Raw genomic sequence first — 14,153 nt, 5'->3', positions numbered from 1 at the left:
ATGGCCTGGTATGTACTGATTATGATTGTTTATTATTATTATTATTATTATTATTATTATTATTATTATTATTATTATTATTAATAATAATAATAATAAATAACTTTATTTACATAGCACTTTTAAAAGTTACAAAATGCTTTACAAAGACATAACAACAAAATAAATTAACAGATAAACAATAAATAATAATTATTAGGGTTTAATTGAAAATGTTTGTTGTTGTCAAAAAGATAATATGAGCAACATGTCAAAGCCACCCTCCTATTGCAACACATAAAACACTTTTAGGCTAATATAATCTATTATTTTAAATCCCTTAAAATATATATATTAATTTTGTTATTATGTTACATGTTTTAACTGGTTTATTGTTTTGCATGGATCTGCTTTCATTTGATTTTGTGAATTCTGTGAAATTGCCAAATATCTGCAGTTAAGCTATTGTTGACATATATTCTCGGAGGCTTTCTGAAGGAATGACCTCACACGTGAGCTGATGTCAAACTACATGCGATCCATCATCCAACAAAAATCAATAGCTTACCGACCTGCAGAAAATAATATCATCTACAGCCAATATTTTACTTTATACTTTATCATATTTCTGGAGGCCAAATCTGGCAATGAAAATACATTTCTATTTAGTCACAAAACTAACTATTTAGTTAGATAGTATAGTGGTGTAGATACATTTATGGGCAAATTGTGAAGTATTCAAACTTTAATGCTTGAAATGTTAAATGAAATCTAGGGAAACCTATATTAAGAACCTATTGCTCATTTGTATGTGTCGAGGGTGAAGGCGACAGAGTGTGTGCGTATGTGTTTGTGTGTGTGTCTGTGGGGGGAGGTGGGGTGAAGGGAAGTGTGATCATCAGGAATGTTTTTCACACGCCCATGCTGTTGTGTACCATGCTTCCTCCACGGTGCCGTCAGCCCCCGATCACGCAGCTCTCCCATTGGTCGGCGCCCAACACACCTTTGCGTCCTATTGGGCGAGAAGTTAAGCCAGACCCATCTTTTCCCTCACCGCGTTTGAAACGATGAATGGTGATGAGGCTGAGGAAGAAACTGGAAAACATCAGTCACAATTTGGTTTAAAGTGTTTGCACGAGACGGAAGGACGAGTACTCGGCAGTTAAACCGGGTTCCTGAACACAACACATAGACCCACATAAGATGTAAGTAAACACATTTTTCACAATGTCATATATTTCATCTATTATAACAAGAAGTGCTTTATTTAAATCATATAAAGACTTGATGTTTGTGGAAAATTCATCAAATTAATATATAATAATTAATAGATTGTGTAATTGCTTTTCTTGTTTCAAAGGCTTATTATCTAGGTCATAGTTCATTCATTTAACACCAGCTTCACCACAGGAGTGTGATGATGTGTGAGTGTGTGTGTGTGTGTGATCTTTGTGTGTGTGTGTGTGTGTGTGTGTGTGTGTGTGTGTGTGTGTGAGTGGCCAGGTCAGGGAGGGGTTGCTAAGTGTTGTGTGAAGGTTTGTGTAATCTGGTGCTTTTGTCCCCCAGGAGAAGTAGGTGAAATGGCCCCAGTGCTGATAAGCAGCAGCTGATCATGCTCACTTCACATGACCTTTTGTCTATATTGATGACTGGCTAAATCAATACACTTTATAACATTGAACATACTGGGACATGGAGTGGACTGTGTATGTCTACTCACACATTTTTATTTTATGTTCCCAGTACAAGTTCACTAAAAGATCATCATATATTGTGTCATTGAACATTTATGATGAAACCACATGAAAGAGCAGTCCATGTTGTGTTGTCTTATACTCATTTTTGCTCTTTTATCAGACTTGCAACATGGAATTTGAGGAGCTCCTCTCAGAGATCCAGGGTGAATTCCAGCCTGCTCCTTTGGGTGCAGGGGACATGGAGGCTGTGGAGGCTCTGATGTCGATGACTAAGCACTGGAAGACCCGGAGCTTCAGGCTCAGACACTTCAGACCCTTGACTCCGTCCTCAGACTGCTCAGAGGATGACTCTAATATGATACAAGACTTTCATTTGGTAAGGGATCCATACTTACTGAGAGTTATCATATTAAGTTTTTTGGCCCAGAATTCAGCATAAAGCAAGGATTAGTTTGTAGGGTTGTCTATGCTCTGCTACTTGCATTTACTTGAATTTGGACCAGTAAAGTAATCTCCAATCTGCTCTGAGCACTGAAACACAACCTTCATCCTATACTCCAGGCTTTAGGTTTATGATAAAAGTACATTTCTAAAACAGCAAAAATGATAGTTTATTTATGTAACACTTAATTCGACTAATTAGTCGACTAATCTTTTAGTCGACTAATCTTTTAGTCGAACGGTATAAAACAATTATTCCTATTCCCGATTTATAATAAGATACCTATTTTGTAAGTCTAAGTTTGTCAATAAACATTTTTAATAACTCTTTTCCTTTTAGTGTATGACACCGCCATACAGTCCACCTAACTTTGAGGCCACGCATTCACCTTCAGCGTCAACTTTACATCTACCTGCAGCAGCTGGGAGTCCAGGCTGGCAGCCAATACAAGAGACTCATCTGCACACACAGCAACACTTCCAGTGCACCAGTGTAATCCGTCACACTTCAGATGGCCAGCGTGGCTCCTGTAGCGTCCATCCTGTTTCCAGGGAGGACAAACTAACTCAAGTTCACACAAAAGACTTCAAAACAGATTTCAACTGTGGATATGGGCTGAACAATAGAGATTCTGAGGGGAGTACTGTACTGCAGTCTGACTCTGATGCAGCCATGCCACAGAAATCCTTTACTGTGACTTTGCCAAATGTGGTTGAAGCCAGCCAGACACAGATGAGTCTTCTAGGCCTGGATGATAAATCAAACACATTTCATTCGGCAGGCTGTGGGCTCTCTCCTGTGCCTGTCTACTGCAAGATTCTTCGTGTGTCTTCTCCTTCCTCCACTGTCGCAGCCTTTGACAGCCAGAAGCAACATCTAATACCTGTCCCATCATCCCCCGCCACTGCACTACAACTGCAGCACAAACAACAACAGGCACTACCTCTAACCCAAGCAGCTTCTGCTGCCCGGGTCTTTCTTCTAGGGGGTCAGTTGGCAAAAGGCTCCGTAATGCTCCTCGTCCCGCAGCCGGCTGTTCCTACACTCTACGTCCAGCCAGCACTGGTGACCCCTGGTGGCACCAAGCTACCAGCCATTGCCCCCGCGCCTGGTCGTGCCTTGTTGGAGCAAAGACAAAACCCAGTGCAGCCAGAAGTATCCCGTGTACGCTGTCATGTTTGTCCTCATGAGGACTGTGGCAAGACCTACTTCAAGAGCTCCCACCTCAAGGCCCACATGAGGACACACACAGGTAAGAGATGAAGAATTTTAAAGGGATAGTTCGGATTGTTTGAAGTTGGGTCGTATGAGGTACTTATCCATATTCAGTGTGTCAGCGAGGTAAAGCAGTGAAAATATTCTAAATAAAGCGTACATGTAAACTAATATTAGGTGTACGAACATCTACTATAGGTAATACATTGATTATGAATAATTACCTCAAACAACCCCCCCCCACAATCTGAAATATAACTTCAATATAGAATTTGACAATTGTATATAAGAGCACTTTTCTAGGTACTCAGACATTTTATAAAGCAGCCAAAGGTCAGCATCATATGCAAAGAAATGTGTGATGAAATCAAACAAGGTTCCTCTATCCCCCTTGTGGGACTAAATTCCCCCAAAATCTCAGTTTTTAACTTCACTGTCTGTTTTCCAATAGGTGAGAAGCCCTTCAAATGCAAGTGGGAGGGCTGCGAGAGGCGATTTGCTCGCTCCGACGAGCTGTCTCGCCACCGACGCACCCACACGGGAGAGAAAAGGTTTGCCTGTCTCGTGTGCCTCAGCCGCTTCATGCGTAGCGACCACCTTGCCAAGCACGCCCGACGACACCTAGCAGAGAGGAGGACGACGTTAAAGGTCGTCCAGTCTGCTGAGCTCACTGCTTCCTCAACACTCGGTCTGTGTTCAACAACACTCTGATCATCCTGATGAGACATCAAAGTAAAAGCTGTGAAATCAAATGTGAAGCCTTGTGAGTCTCAAAAAGTGCTGCACAGAAGAGTGTGTGCCTGGTATTTGCACGTCACTCATAACATAACAACACTGCTGACTAGATTAAGGTGCATGTTAAGTCTTCACTGCTTTACACTGAAAATATCAACTGTAGATACCGTTCTGAAAGTCAATTTCATAAAACCTTTACAAATGAAAAACATGTTTACTGTTCAGTGATGTTTGACCAAAGAATGTTGAATATTGTTCTTTTTTGCTGTACAAAAATCTATTTGTAATAAAAACAATTTTGCACGCTTATTTCTTGCAGGGAAATGAATTTTCTTGTCTTTTATGTGTGTCTCTCAGTGTTGTTTGTCCTGCCCATTTTCATGGAATGACAAAGATTAACTCGCGTTACTCAATAGTTAATATATACTTTTGACTCAAGAGTTAGCCCCTCAAACCAAATCCCTGTTTGCCTTTGATCCCATTATACACGATGATAATTGGATTAAATTAACATGGTATGAAACCATTTCTCAAAGTGGTTATCAATTATTTAGGTAGCTCCGTGCAGTAGCAGGGCAGAACAATAATGATGTGTTAATGATAATAAAACAGGGATTCACACTCCAGTCAGAGGTGTTTATTACAGTTCATGTTGACAAGCAGATACCCAATAATTGATCATGCCTGAAACAAAGATCGGGAAATAATATTCTTTCAACGCAGTCCTACATTTTGAAAAAATATTTTAAAACAAAGTCAATAGAAATATTGATGAAAATAGCATAAAAGGGTTCTAGCATTATAAATGCTTTTATTTTTTAAAGACACAAATCCATGTCTGCTGATTCGTTATCCATCAACACTTCCAACGCTCCATCTGCAGCACACGCTGTCTAATAAACCTGTTAGGTTGTGGCACAGCAGTTACCTGCAGGCCCTTCACTGGTCTGCGAGCAAGCTACTCAGCACTTTAGAAAATCTCTGAAACAGTTCAGCTCCTCAACCACACCTGAACAGACTGCACTACTCATTATTACACGAGTGGATTTCATGGTGACACTGCACAGAGCACACTGGCTTTATTTACGTAATCAAACAGATGAGTAAATACACCTTCATATGCAAGCCTCCATTTCATAACAATAAGAAGGACAACATATTATAAATGTTATAAGGAAATCAAGCTCTTGTCAAACAGAATAAACTATACAACTATTGAATTCATAAATACACATCTTGTAGCAAAGCACCCTACAATATCTCAGAACTGTGTTTCCATTTAAATACACTGCTTCAATCATGGATACATCTCTGACTTTACAAGACTGGCAAAAGCAATGAAGACATATATAGCAGAATTGTCAAATATTATCATAAATCCTTGTAGGTCTACTGTATGTGTGTAAACAGTCCAAAGCAAAGGCAAAAATGCATCAGTCTTTTAGGAGGCATCCATTGTGTTGCATACTTATAACATCGACTTAGGTTTTCCGGGTGGGCCTAATCACTTTATTTTATATTGGGGTCTGTAAAATGAACTCAGTCTGGTCCCAGCTAAATCTGCACAGTCGGCTCAGTTCATCCCAGTGGAATGTGGACCAGAGGAAGCTTGCAGCAGAAACCAGGAAGGGAGAGCTAAAAGTCTTCCCAGTCTGATGATTGCTAAGCTGGAACAGACAGAGCAGCCTCTGTTTGGCAGGAATTGGGGAAATAAGGGACCAAAGAGAAGTTCTTCAGTGTAGCCTCATGGGTGACTCCAGTGTCCTGCATCTCAAACCTGGAGGGGAAAACGAACATGAGTCAAGGACAAAATCTGCACATTTTTGTGCAAAAAACACACATTTTTATTTTGCGAAATCACTCCAGAATTGAAAATCCTTCTCCACTGTGTTCCTTACCAGTCCATGGAGGAGACGACGTAGTATACAGGGGGCGCTGGTGAGTCAGTGGTGGTGCAGAGCGGCTGACCCATACTGTAGGCCCCTGCTTGGGTGAACATTAGCCAGTCACCGATGTTGAGCTCAGGCAACAGACAGTGCTCCACTACCTGGTCCAGGTCATCTGCAGAGGGACCCCACAGGCTGCTGCTGAACACTGGAGCATCCAGGGATGTGTTCTGCTGACACACAGCAGGGATTTACCCGTTACTTATTTAGCAATCCAACACGCAACAATCTTAATCAACTGAAGATGTGAGCTTTGTTCGTAACTTATTTAACAGGATTGAGTAGAACACAAACATGGCCACCATCGCAAGCTAATGAAGTCCCTATTTACCTAAATGAACTTCTATTGCATGTAAACATCTGCCAATAAGTGATTTGTGATGTTCACATCTTGAAATGAAGGTTCCCACGTCTCTTTAACATTTTACAAGACTATTTAGTCAGATGTGGTCATTCAAGTAGTATTCTGCACACAAGGAGATGGAGAGGCTTCATTTTAAGCTGCACAACTCAAATAAATAAACAAAAATGTTTTGATTCCATTCTTGATCTCTTAACTGGAGCACTTTCAAGTCCCGACTCACAACCTTTACCCTTGTTTGTTTGTTATTTCATCACCAGTAAAGTCATTAGGTTGAATTCAATATTAGCACACAAGAAAAGAGAGTACTTGAAATCTCTGATTCATTATAATGAAAAGTGTAATTTCCTATTACATTGTGTTTGTGCTCAGAGCACAAGAGGGTAACATCAAAGATGATTATCTATTAGGATGTGAGGTTTCACTAACAAATGTGTATGAAATCAAAGAAAAAAGTGTTTCTAAATAAAGACAATCTTTGAGACTCACCTTATGAACAGATGGAGCAGGAATCAGAGTTTCAGAGAGTTTGCTGGAAAATGATCCATACACTCCTTCATTCATGTAGTACTGGAACTCTGGCTCATCGTTGGGAGATGGATCATCTGTTCAGACAGATGGAAGACAATTATCTTTAAAAGTGGAATGGATTCCTTTATAAACTCGCCATTTATATTTTGTTTCATATTGCGACTTCACAGATCACAGATTTGCGTAGTTCTCTTAGACTGGTTGATTTAACAGATGCATTTAACAGATGCATTACTTTTTTACAGTTGTAATGTTGCCAATTGCTGGACATTCCATGCAAAGTTGTATTAAAATAAGCTTTAATATCTTTATTAATATACTGTATACACGAATGAAATATCATGCCACTGACTTTGTGCTCGGTCCTGGCGATCACGTGCCACCACCTCTTTGGAGATGATGTTCACAGCCAGAGTGAAAGCAGAGGACACAAAGAAGCTGCCAGGCTCAGCAATGATGGAAACTCCAGTAGAAGGAGGGAAGTATAAGTCCACCATTGACATGACTGCACTGTTGATCTGCAAAAGAGATGATGGTGGTACAAACTAAAATTTAAAACAGGTAGACATTTAAATGTCACATTTTAAATGTCACTTAATATAATCAGAGTTGCGCTGAGAAGAATGGTTTTAATCCAGTCTCTCTCTACCGGAAATAGCACCGACTAGTGTCATACGACTAGGCGGTATGAGGTTAAATGTATTTATAAAACGGACATGTCAAATCAAGCAATCTGATTGGTTCTTAGCCGTGATATAATGAGCGTATATCACGGGTAGAATTGTAGTTACTTTTCACAACAAGTCAGTATCCCTCCGTGTCTAAGAAAAAGCTACAACCGTTACAGCTGTTAAATTACGTCCGTTAAGAAACAAACTTACAAAGATTTACTATGTAAATAAGAACAGAGTTCCATTCGTTCGGTTGCTTTTATTATAAATAATATCAGCGTGAATAATAATCAAACACGTACTATACAGGCTGAAACACAGACGTGTTTACAGTTCAATCTGGTTCCGGGTTCCCCGGAACCCGTGTATTTTTCTTTCATATTGCAACACTTGGTAAACGTTTTATAAAAGCAATAGCTCACTTCAGACCGTGATATATGCTCATTATATCACAGTTAAGGGGGTTGTCGGCCCGACGCGGACTGTGATATAATGAGCATATATCACGGCCTGTCGTGAGCTATTGCTTAAATATGTCACCTTATATTCTAAATATATATATTATATTATATTTTTCTCCTGATAATTTCAAAAGAATTAGATTTAAATGCAGTACAAGTGACATTGTGGTGATGCTTGCAGTGCACTTGTACTGTGGCAGTTAAAATTCATTCTAAACAGGGACAAAGAGCCAAATCAATATCACGACACATCTCTCAACCAGTTCTGCTATACTGCCCAGTGTGTCCTTATTTAGCATCATGTAATAAACTGATAAGATACTGACCAGTTCCAGCTGGGTCTCAGAGCCACTGAAGCCGCCTCCGATGTCAAGGATTTTCATGTTGAAGCCAATTTCCTCCTGAGGCAGACAAAGGCTTGTAAATGTGTAACCAAAACACAAATGATTACCAAAGCACTGAGTGTTTCTCGAGCTGTCACAAGTGTCCCAAACATCAGTGTGTGATAGAAAGCAATGGAAATGCTAGTCACAGAACTGAACAGTGCAACTAGCAACATATTTATCATTACTTACTCCCATATCAAAGACACAACGGGCATCAGACATGGCATGAACGTACACAAGGTCATCCTCGCGGGAGCTGGAAATGTGAGACCTGTGGAGATTAAATGAGGGAAAGGGGCACTTAATAGTCAAACTTTGACACCTTCACAAGAAGTTCAAAAGTTATCGTGTAGAAGGTTAGAATAAATACTTTGTTCAAGTGATAGCAGAGGTAAAGAGAGCTGTATATTTCTTCAAAGTGTTTCGTAACCAGACGTAGTGCATTTTTGCAGCCCTTACCTGACCCCAACCACATGCACACCCAACTCCTTAGCCTTCTCCAGCAGGTGCCTGCATTCCTTGAGGGAAGAGCCAAATGTCATGCTCATCTCATCGTCCTGGCTGGATGCTTCTGTTGAAACTTGGAGCAGCAGCCTTTATGAAAGAAAGGATCTGTGTTAGTGGTTTGCTGAGAAAACAAGAAACCAGGTGACTTAAATAAAAGTTCACAACTTATTTTATAAAGCCTGATTTTACATAAAGCCTTTTGTTATTGGCAATCCCAATATGGCAGAAGACTGCATTTCAATGGAAATCCTGTAAGATGGACATTAAATAAAAGCTTTCAAGTCACATGATCACTGGCACTAGGACTAATACTTATCAAGCTCTTACTTGGCATTGGGGTGGCAGCGAGAAATCTTGCGCAGCTCGGCTTCATTATCACACACTAGGAGGTCAATGCCATTCTTAGCAGCGTATTTAATCTGGGACACTTGTTTGCAAACACCGCTGTAGATGATATCTTCAGAGGGAATACCATGGCTCTGCACCAGCTCAAGCTCAGACTGAAATACAAAAGAGACAAAAAAAACAGTATTCCATTAATATACTGAGTGTGGGCTAGTCAACAGACATTTCATCACACCATGTCCATCCTGCATGGTTAAATACAGACAAAATAAACAATATATAAAAAGGTAGGCAGGCACTGAGGTACACTGACCACTTGGTGGTGCCTCTATGTCTATTCTTCAGATTGTGGACCAAGAGTTGTGCAATATACTAGTACTTGTTCTGGTAGAGGAAGGTGTGGCACATTACTGGACTGAATTAGTAACCCTGTAAAATAAGGGTAGTAGACTCCTTAAAAACATATTTTCTTTAAATAACCAGGTAAATCAATTGAAAACCTATATCTCATTTGCAATGACGACCTGGCCAAGAGGCAGCGACAGCAAGCTATGTTCTGCTCAGTGTGCAAGATTAAGCCGAAACGGTGCATACTGCAACTGTGATTATTTTCTGTGGAGAAACCTGAACTTACAACAGTGATTTAACAAGTGTGTGAGAGAGTACCTTGTTGGTACATATGAATCCAGTACCAAGAGCAGCAAGAACTTCAATAGCAGCTGGACTGCTGTTGCATCTGACAGCATAGTAGGGTCGGATATGGGCCATGTGAGTTCGCCAGCGAACATACTGCCTCATTATAACTCCCAGGTCTGCTACAAAGAATGCATTCTTCTCAGACTGAGGAAGAAGGAAACATACATGTGGATGAATCAGAAAAAACTTTGCAAAAGTGTGTATATATGTGACTTTACTACATGTAATATCCAAGGCTATACAATAACAGGTGTTGAGACAATTCTAAGACAACATGAAATTCAGGTTTACAAGTATGTTCTAAATGTACATTATGCTGCAGAGAGCCCTTACCAGAGTTTGTTCATAAATGTGATTGTCAATCACGTCACAGAGGGCTGTGCCTCCCTCCAGTAGATCAACAGCATACTGCGGTTCATCAGTGATTCCTTTCATCCTCTCAACCGTTTTCTTCTAATCCGACAGGCATAAAGAACGTGGTTTATTCGAAGTGGTCTTGCTCGCACCCTGGGGTCCTAGACTTTGCAACAAACTGTACAAGAAAGTGAGAAAAGTCAACATAAGACACAAAGTTTAAAAAGCAAAACAATCATATTTGGATAAAGCATATTCATTTGATGTTCAGCTTGTTTCTAGTTTATTCAGTCAGAACCTAAACCTGATGAGATCCGCAAATCAAACAAGTCATTTTCAGGGAGCATCCAATCAGAGCACAGAGCAGGCTCCACGTTACAGGACAGCTTTGTGGAAGAGGCCTATTCTTCTAAAGAGCTGCTGTGAAAACAGAGTCTGGGGCACAGAGTTCATTTACTTTACCATCAATTACCCCCAACAATCACCATTAATCCCTGGGCTGGTGACCCGTGAAGGTTCTTTTTGATGGCATTAAATAAGGTACAATACTGGCGGCGTTGATGTCACAACTTTACTTTCAATAATGTTGCACAAAATATCAAAGAGGCACAGCAGTCTGAACCGGACCAGATGTGACATGGCTGTAGCTTAGGGAGGTTAAATAGGGAGACCAACAATGAGCCTAGAAAGCCTGCTGTATTGCTGACAACTGAGACAAGGTAGGGGCGACTGTTCCAAAAAAGGGCAGTATTGCTTATGACTCCCCTAAACCCTGTGAAGTCTGATCAGTTGTATGTGAAATATTGTGCAGATATAATGCAGTCTAATACAAACACATAAACTGACGGGACAGTTTATGTTTATGGGACAAGGGCAAATTTGTAGTGCCTCCCATGAATTCATTGTGAAGCCTAGACATTTTTGGAGGATTGCAAAAATGTGTAGGCTTAAATTATTGAGTACTCTGCAGAAGCACAGGATAAAAAAGGTTGGGAGATAGCTCAACCCTTTAAACTCTTTAAAAATCAACCAAGACTTTAGGTAAATTAGAAAATGCTTAACTATGTCAGTGACAACATTTCCATTTAAAAAAGAAGTGGTGACGTTAATGGGGTCATAAAGTACACTAAAGTGCAGAAAGAACTCAATTGAAAATTAGCCTGAATAATATCTATAACCAAATAATTATCTCTGTTATTGCAACTAAATCAGAGCAAGAGAAAAACTACTGAGGATGAAAGCAGTCCAGAATTGTTTTAAGACAAGTGCTGAAAATAGATCTTAAATACAAAATCTAAAATAACTACAGCCTGTGTTTGATTTATCTGGGACATGCAGCTTTTTTTAATACATCTTTTTATTCCTTCTGTCAAGTGCTCCAGTGAAACAATTTGTCACAATGCATTAATACAAAATGATGTGATGTGATTCAAACATACACAAATGCAAAACCAAACGTGGTTTTGTATTGCATATGTGTCTACTATTAAATATATTCAGACAAACACTAAAAGAGGATATATTCATTATTTACACCAATGATACTCACATGGATTAGTCCTGGGATGAACTCGTCCACTATCAGCTAGGATCCCAAGGTGGCTCTGCGTTGAAGTCAAATGGCTCTCGGTATAGAGCTGCCCCTAGATCCTCTGGATAGTTATTGTACACCTGCAATTGAACAGATGAAGACAGGGAACATAGGGATCATAGGAATCAATCACTGACAGAGAAACAACTCTGACCAACAGAGCAACTGTTTCCCCACTGACACAATGCTCCAGTTTACCTCAACATTTAAGCAGTGTTTAAACAATCAAATGTGTAACATTGGAGAGGAAACATTGGTAAGCAGTTGAGCAGGAAAAACGCAGTGTTAAAAGTCAATAGAAGGAGAGCATGGGAGTTTCACATTGGGATATGTTTATGGTTTATTTTGTAATACACATTTTCTGTAATTGCTGTTTGTTAATGTTTAAAACGTTACCCTTTGCTAGTTTGGACCATGGTCCGTAATACAGTGAACTGAACTGATGCAATCATGACTTAAGATGGCAGGTTTGAATGAACCTAATGCATTAACATTGCTAATTTACATCACAACAGTAAACACTATTTGTAAACTCTTGCCCGGCGGCGTGGTCAGCCAAATACCAAGCGGCCTGCTCCCAATTCAAAATCACATTTAATATTTCTGACATACAGTAAGCAACCTAGCTTAGTGTTGTAACAGGTAGTTTAGCCTCCAATAGTAACGGTACCGTACGGTGTTAGCCATAGCTACCTAGCAACATACGATGTAATTATTGTTTTACAAACATTTGATACACATTTTTTAGTAATAACGCTACTAACTATTACGTTATCTTAAAATTCGTATAGCTAGCAGTTATGGCTTGTTGGCAACTAACGCTTCACTACCCGGTTAATTTAACAACACGCTAATAGCTAGCTAACAACGCGGTTAGCTAACTTAACGTTACTTACGTCTGCTGAAAACCCAAAAGAGGGGACAGAACGCTTTTTCTTTTTAGGCGGAATTTTTAAAGAGTGGTGGGGTTACTAAAAGAGAAAAGGATAACTGCCATGGACGTGGAGGATTGGGTCGAGTTATTATCGTTCAGCGCTTTGTCGATAGATTATTTTTGACGACTGAGCGGAAGGCAACACCAGTGGAGGTCGAGTGTGCGGTGGACAGACCCACAGACAGAAGCATCAAGTACCGAAATTACAGTAAAATATCCGGTTGAAATATCAAAATAAAATCCACATTATTTACATATTGCAACGTTTTGTTTGTGTAATGCAAAGCATTAATATGGAAATGAAAATACAATGTCCGAAATATCGATCTGATAAAAGTATTTTTCAAGAAATGTTCATCCATCTTTAGCATAAATTAAGAATAATAAGTAATATAAACATATATTCCGGTCTGCTTCTACTTTAGTATGGGGAGTTTGACGCATTTTAGATGGGCGGAGTTTAGAGCTGTCAAAACCAAGACAACGACCTCGGTTCACGATAACAGATGACTTCTGACTTAAAATAAAATAAAACTAACTTGAAATAATACTAGTATAATAATAATAATAATAATAATAATAATAATAATAATAATAATAATAATAATAATAATAATAATAATAATAATAATAATATTCTACAGATGAGTAACGTTGTGCTTTTATATTTGTTTCCATTACTCGGAAATATTCCAGAAACAGACAGTAAAATGTATATTCAACAACAAAATCACACCTTGGTTGACTTCAAGCTATATCTTTAGTAACCTGTATATACCGTATGTTAAACAGGCCAATGTCAAACTTTTCAAGAATTACCTGTGTTATGTCTTCATGTTTCCCATGGCTTAATAATGACAAAATTCTGTCCAATACTGTTTGCAGAATCTTCCTAGTTTCTGTAGCCAAAATCAACAGTTGCAAAGCTCCAGTCCCATGAGCAAGAAGTAGATGGAGGCATGCATTTTGCCCCAGGTTCAAGCTCAAACTGGATTTTGCTGTCCCTTTGCTTTTGTTGTGACTTTTAGGAGTTGTGCCTGCCTCTGAAAATGCAGGGTCTGGGGCAGTGTATTTTTCCAAGAAGATAAATTTGCATGTCTCCCTCCTCAACACTGGAGGAGGAGGGTGCCATGGGAAGCTCAGCTACTGTTAGCTAAACAGAAGGGAAGTGTTTTCTCTGGGGAATTTTTGCCTCCCTATCAATACTGACATCATCTTGGTCCTAAGAATCACAGAGCTAAGCATGAAACCCCTGATTCAAATGTCCAGGTGTCTAATTGCAGTGTCATATGTTTTATTGCA

At 39.5% G+C, this 14,153-nt stretch overlaps 2 protein-coding genes across 4 annotated transcripts; one reads left to right on the top strand and one right to left on the bottom strand.

Moving 5' to 3' along the window:
- The first annotated feature begins 919 nt into the window (after window positions 1-919).
- Window positions 920-4,366, top strand: LOC115021464 (Krueppel-like factor 10). Its single transcript, XM_029451954.1, has 4 exons — window positions 920-1,184; window positions 1,837-2,052; window positions 2,458-3,370; window positions 3,785-4,366. Exons 2-4 carry the CDS (start codon window positions 1,846-1,848, stop codon window positions 4,042-4,044), a joined length of 1,380 nt encoding a protein of 459 aa, XP_029307814.1. The 5' UTR covers window positions 920-1,184; window positions 1,837-1,845; the 3' UTR covers window positions 4,045-4,366.
- Window positions 4,367-4,690: 324 nt separating this feature from the next.
- LOC115021658 (antizyme inhibitor 1-like) lies at window positions 4,691-13,877 on the bottom strand. 3 transcript variants are annotated; one of them, XM_029452229.1, is made up of 12 exons: window positions 13,671-13,877; window positions 11,876-11,997; window positions 10,306-10,504; window positions 9,943-10,116; window positions 9,259-9,431; window positions 8,884-9,018; window positions 8,614-8,695; window positions 8,365-8,439; window positions 7,259-7,424; window positions 6,865-6,980; window positions 5,967-6,187; window positions 4,691-5,845 (listed from the first exon to the last, which is right to left on the bottom strand). In XM_029452229.1, exons 3-12 carry the CDS (start codon window positions 10,405-10,407, stop codon window positions 5,731-5,733), a joined length of 1,359 nt encoding a protein of 452 aa, XP_029308089.1. In that variant the 5' UTR covers window positions 10,408-10,504; window positions 11,876-11,997; window positions 13,671-13,877; the 3' UTR covers window positions 4,691-5,730. The 3 variants fall into 3 exon arrangements, with proteins under 3 accessions (XP_029308089.1, XP_029308088.1, XP_029308090.1); XM_029452228.1 differs by lacking the exon at window positions 13,671-13,877 and adding an exon at window positions 12,814-13,016; XM_029452230.1 differs by lacking the exon at window positions 13,671-13,877 and adding an exon at window positions 12,814-13,016 and having other exon boundaries at window positions 5,967-6,184.
- Window positions 13,878-14,153: the final 276 nt, after the last annotated feature.

Source organism: Cottoperca gobio, chromosome 16 (genome assembly GCF_900634415.1).
Source record: "Cottoperca gobio chromosome 16, fCotGob3.1, whole genome shotgun sequence".
In the NCBI taxonomy this organism is placed as follows: Eukaryota; Metazoa; Chordata; class Actinopteri; order Perciformes; family Bovichtidae; genus Cottoperca; species Cottoperca gobio.
The sequence above is the reverse complement of the archived record's forward strand: the minus strand, read 5'-3'. Positions and strand labels throughout refer to the sequence as shown.